At 44.2% G+C, this 4,933-nt stretch overlaps 1 protein-coding gene across 1 annotated transcript in view; it reads left to right on the top strand.

Annotated features, from left to right (window-relative positions):
• Window positions 1–229: 229 nt before the first annotated feature.
• The window catches only part of NOD2 (nucleotide-binding oligomerization domain containing 2), a 36,375-nt gene continuing 31,671 nt past the window's right edge, over window positions 230–4,933 (top strand). The window contains exon 1 of the mRNA XM_006897108.1: window positions 230–697. Coding sequence (XP_006897170.1) covers window positions 239–697 — 459 coding nt within the window. The 5' untranslated portion in view covers window positions 230–238. The remainder of the gene's footprint in view (window positions 698–4,933) is intronic.

Below are 4,933 nucleotides of genomic sequence, written 5' to 3'. Positions count from 1 at the left end.
CTCTTTAAGCTTCTTAAGCATGGATCTTAATTCCTGACTGCTTCAAACTTATTGTGGCATATTGAGCTAGTTTTTTGCCCTCTCCGGCCCTCAGTTTGCACATCCATACATTGGGAGGGATTCAACTGGGTGATGTCTGGGGTTGAAACAGTGATTGGGTTGGGTTAAGGCTGGCTTGCCTGCTTCCAGGCTCTGGAGAAACCCTGCACTGACTTCATTTTCCTCCACAGGCTGTGAAATGTGCACACAGGAGGGTTTCCAGGCACAGAGGAGCCAGCTGGTGGGGCTGCTTGTCTCGAGGTCCCTGGAGGGCTTTGAAGGTGTCCTGGACTGGCTGCTCTCCTGGGAAGTCCTCTCCTGGGAGGACTATGAGAGCCTCAGCATTGTGGGCCAGCCACTCTCCCACTTGGCCAGGCGCCTCCTGGACACAATGTGGAGTAAGGGGGCTTGGGGCTGTGAGAAGCTTATTGCAGCGATTCACGAAGCCCAGGCTGACAGTCAGCCCCTGATGTTGCATGAACTCTCGGACCCCCATTCGCCCTGCCCAGTCCACAAGCTGCAAATTCATCGTCCCCAAATCGTCCGAAGACTCTACAGCCACGTGGAAGGTGTGCTGGATCTCGTGCAAGAGCAGGGCTTCATGAGCCAGTATGAATGTGATGGAATCAGGCTTCCCATCTTCACGTCAGCCCAACGGGTAAGATTCTGGGTTCATAGAATTCACAGGAAAAAGATGACTAGTCACCAGGATCTTGTGAAGTTGGCTCTTCCAGGTAACATGGGCCATACGATTTCCCCTGTAACGACTGGCGGGCAGGTAGAAGTTGCTCTTGCTTGTGGGCAATTACACTTCTTCTGTTGAGAAGACATAATGTATAGATGCACAGGTGTTGGATTTAAGGAGCTAGAAGGATCCAGGCTTAGCCCACTCCATGTGGCTTGAAGCTTCTGCTTACCCTCTTCATTCTTAATCTCTCCTGTTTCCTGTCCATCTGCAAAACTCTGATTAAAATAATAAAGTACCTCTCTTATAAAAGCAACAATGTCACTCTGGAGATTAAGGTGCACCTGATACAGGCCATGGTCTTTGCAATCACTTGCTATGCATCAGAGAGCTTGACAATGACTAGGGAGGATAGAAAGAGAATTGATGCCTTTGAGCTGTGGTGTTGGAGAAGAATACTGAATATACCATGGACTGCTAAGAGAATGAATGGGTTTGTCCTGAAGAGGGTTAAACCAGCCTGCTCCTTGGAAGCAAGGTTTCTGAAGCTTTGTCTGACATACTTTGGACATGTTGCAAGGAGGGACCAGTTTTTGGAGAGGGACATCATGCTTGGGAGGGTGGAGGGACCGCGCAGGAGAGGAAGGCCCTCAATGAGATGAATTGATTTAGTGACTGGAGTAATGGGGGTAAGTGTGACAATGAGATTGACAAAGGATAGAGCAGGGTTTAGAGGTGTTGTCTATAGAGTTGCTATGATTCACAGGCAACTCAATGGCTCATAACAACAACAGCCTCTTCTATATGGTTCTTGGTGAGACACAGTTAATCAGTTGTGTAGTGATGGGTTGATGTTAGCTGCCATCAAGTTGATTCATGCTGACGGCATGTACAATGGGACAGAGTGTTGCCTGGCCCTGCCTCATACTCACTGGCATATTCAAGTCTGCAGTTGTAGCTCTTGGGCCAGCCCATCTTTCTGTGAGTCCCCCAGCCCCTGGTTGGCCCTCATCTACCTCACCTAACCTCTTGTTTTATCCACCAATTGATCCCTCTTGGTGGTGAGTCCAGTGTAAGCAAGTCAGTTAGGCATGTTCTGTCGTGATCCAGGACGCTGTCATTGGCTGATTCTTAGAAGCAGATTCCCAGACCTTTCTAGTCTTTCAGCCTGGAAACGTTCATGAAATCTGTTCAATGTGGGAAACCTAGTTAGTATTTGAAATCTAGCAAAGCTTCCAGCATCACAGGAACGGATAAGTCACCACTGCCCAACAAATTGACAGAGGATTGAGAGGACATGGAGTTATTGTAGGCCATTGAACTAGTTCAACTCATTGGGATCCCATGTGATGGGAGAGAACGACCCTATGGGTTTTCCTGGCTGTGATCTTTATAAGAGCAGACCTGCTGGGTGGCTACTGCCAACCTTTCAGTTCATACCTGAACACTTGGCCATTGTGCTCCCTGGTTCGAGGCTAGAACAGGTATTTATTAAGTAATTCCTTCCCGTCCTGTCAGAACCAACTCATAGCTGATCTTCCAGTGGGTTGTCAAGGCTGTAAATTGCCCGTGTTTCTCCCTCCCAGCAGCTTGTAGAGACCACCACCCTTGGGGATACAGTGCAACTTCTTACAGACTAGGCCCCCAGAGCTCCCTCAATAAGATTTGTGGTTATTATTCCTATTAGAGATGACATTCTGTACCTGTACACTTTTATTACTGTTTTAAATGAACCACTCAGCAGATTATAACACTTTGTTATGTTGAGTCTACATTGAATAGTTAATATGACACATTATGAATACAATGTATGGTTTATATGTCCACCTAGATTTCTCATCTAAATTGCATTAGAACAGAATACAATTCTGGGATATAACCCAAACTAGGATTGTTGTTGTTGTTGAATGCCTTCAAGTCGAGCACGACTCATAGCGACACTATGAACAAAAGGCCTGAAGTCCCTCTACAACTCTCGGCATTTATCAAAGTTCATAGAGCTTCTGGAGGCATGTTGTTTAGGAAGTGGATGCCACTCCTGCTTCCAAAAACTAGGATGACCCCCCCCCCCATAGCCCCTGAATATCCATTCATGCCATAGAGACCACAAAGACAGAAAGGGGTCTGTTGGATACCTTTTTGAAACTTTTCGTTGTGGTTTGTGTTGGGTGCTTATAAACTTTTTGTTTTATTTTATTTGTTTTGTTTTGTTTTATTTGTCCATGCACATCCTCAGGTCTCCTGTGATACAAATGGGGCAGGAATTAACATCCCACTTTATAGAGCAGGAAACAGACCCAGAGAAGTGATCTGGGTAAGCGCCCAAGAGTTAATGGGTTATGGATGTTGGACCTAGTGCCACAACTCATTTCTCATTAAGTGTTCGTTTGTTCGTTCATTCATTCATGACTAATCTATGGGTGCCTACTGTAAATAACACACTTTGAAGACAAGAAAGTTTTAAGACCAAAGGTCTGTCTTGGAGCTGTTTTGTGCTCAGAGTACCTTTTACCGATTAAGTCCATCAGAATGCTGTTTGGTGCTGTAGAATTGGTTTTGACGCATAACAGAATGAAATAGCCCCTGGTTTGTGTCATCCTCCTAATTCTTTCTGTGTTTGAACCCGTTGTTGTAGGCTCTGTATTAACCCACCTCAGTAGAGGTATCTCTCTTTCTTCCTGCCTTTCTACTTTTCTGAACATGATGTCCTTCTCCATGTCCAAAGCTGTGAACCTAAGTCTTTCCATCCTTACTTCCAAGGAGTAGTTCGGCTACACAGCTTCCATCATAGATTTGTTTGTTCTTGTGGAGGTCCATGGAATAGTCAGTATGTTCCACCAACACCACAAACATTGATTCTTATTTGAGTTTCTTATTATTTATCCAATTTTCACATGCCTTTGAGATAACTGAAAATTGTCCCAAGCTTGAGTCTGGTCCACCTTAGTCCTCAATGTGATATATTTGCTTTTTAATACGCTTTATATGCTCTTTAAAAAGAGGTCTTCTTCAGCAGAGTTGTGCAATACAGTGCACCTGACTTCTGGAATACTACTACCACGGACACTGGTTAAGGAATTAAGTAAAATGAAATGTGGACAACTTTGGAAGTTCTGTGTTTATTTCATTTTATCCCCCTCTCACTGATCCAAATGCTTATTGATGCGTGGTCTATTCCAGGCTTCAGAGATTGGCATTACCTTTTTTAAACCTCTTCAGAGCATCCAGACCCTGCCTTTGACTGGTGGCATTGGAAAAGAGTATTGGACATACCATGTACTGCCAAGAGAACAAATAGGTCTGTCCTGGAGAGGGTGAAACTAAGCTGCTTCTTGGAGGCTAGGATTTTGAGGCTCCATCTCACACACTTTGGGCATGTCGATCAGTCCTTGGAGAAGGACATCATGCTTGGAAGGGTGGAGGGACAGTGCAAGAGAGGAAGACCCTGGATGAGATGGATTGACCCTGTAACTAGGGTAATGAGGAAAGATGTGTCAGAGACAGAGATGTGGGCTCAAGATAGATCAGGATTCAGAGCTCTTCTGCACAGGCTGCTATGAAATGTGGTTGACTCTGTGGCACATAACAACAACAAAGCACTATGTCTTTAAAATGTTCTAGAAATTTTCGCAATTAGTTTATTGATGATTTCTTCCTCTCCACTGTATCACAATTCTTTAGGGACTTGGACATCAGACTTTCTTGACTGATTAATTTCCTTATATTTCTCTATTCTCTATTCTTTTGCTTCCTTTTCTGGTTGATGGTCTATATTTTAACTTTAATCCCTTCCATTGAGGGTTTTTTTCCTTCATTTTTGCTATCCTGCTTGAATTTCCACGAGATGCTTTTGATTATCTCTTTATAGATGGTATCCTGCTCTTCTTCTATGAATACAGTATTCTCCCCCTCTCTCTTAAAGTAAGGATTGTAATGGCAGGGGTTTTTTGGGTCCCTTATCTCCATTTATTTGACCTCTACTTTCCATACTAGATGCTTTCGTTGCACATAAGATTATCTTTGTTTGTCTGCATACGGTTGAAACAAAGAATTTTAAAACTGATTGGAAGGGAGCTCTGGTGACCTAGTGGCAAGAAGCTGTGCTACAGTCCCGAAGGCATATGGTTTGAATCCACCAGATTCTCTGCTGGAGAAAGAGGGGCAATCTCCTCCTGTGCTAGTTGGATCCAATTTGATGACATATAATGA

Source organism: Elephantulus edwardii, unplaced genomic scaffold (assembly GCF_000299155.1).
Source record: "Elephantulus edwardii isolate Elephantulus edwardi_28Jun2011 unplaced genomic scaffold, EleEdw1.0 scaffold00201, whole genome shotgun sequence".
Classification (NCBI taxonomy): Eukaryota; Metazoa; Chordata; class Mammalia; order Macroscelidea; family Macroscelididae; genus Elephantulus; species Elephantulus edwardii.
Note: the sequence above shows the minus strand (reverse complement) of the source record. Positions and strands in the feature narration are given on the sequence as shown.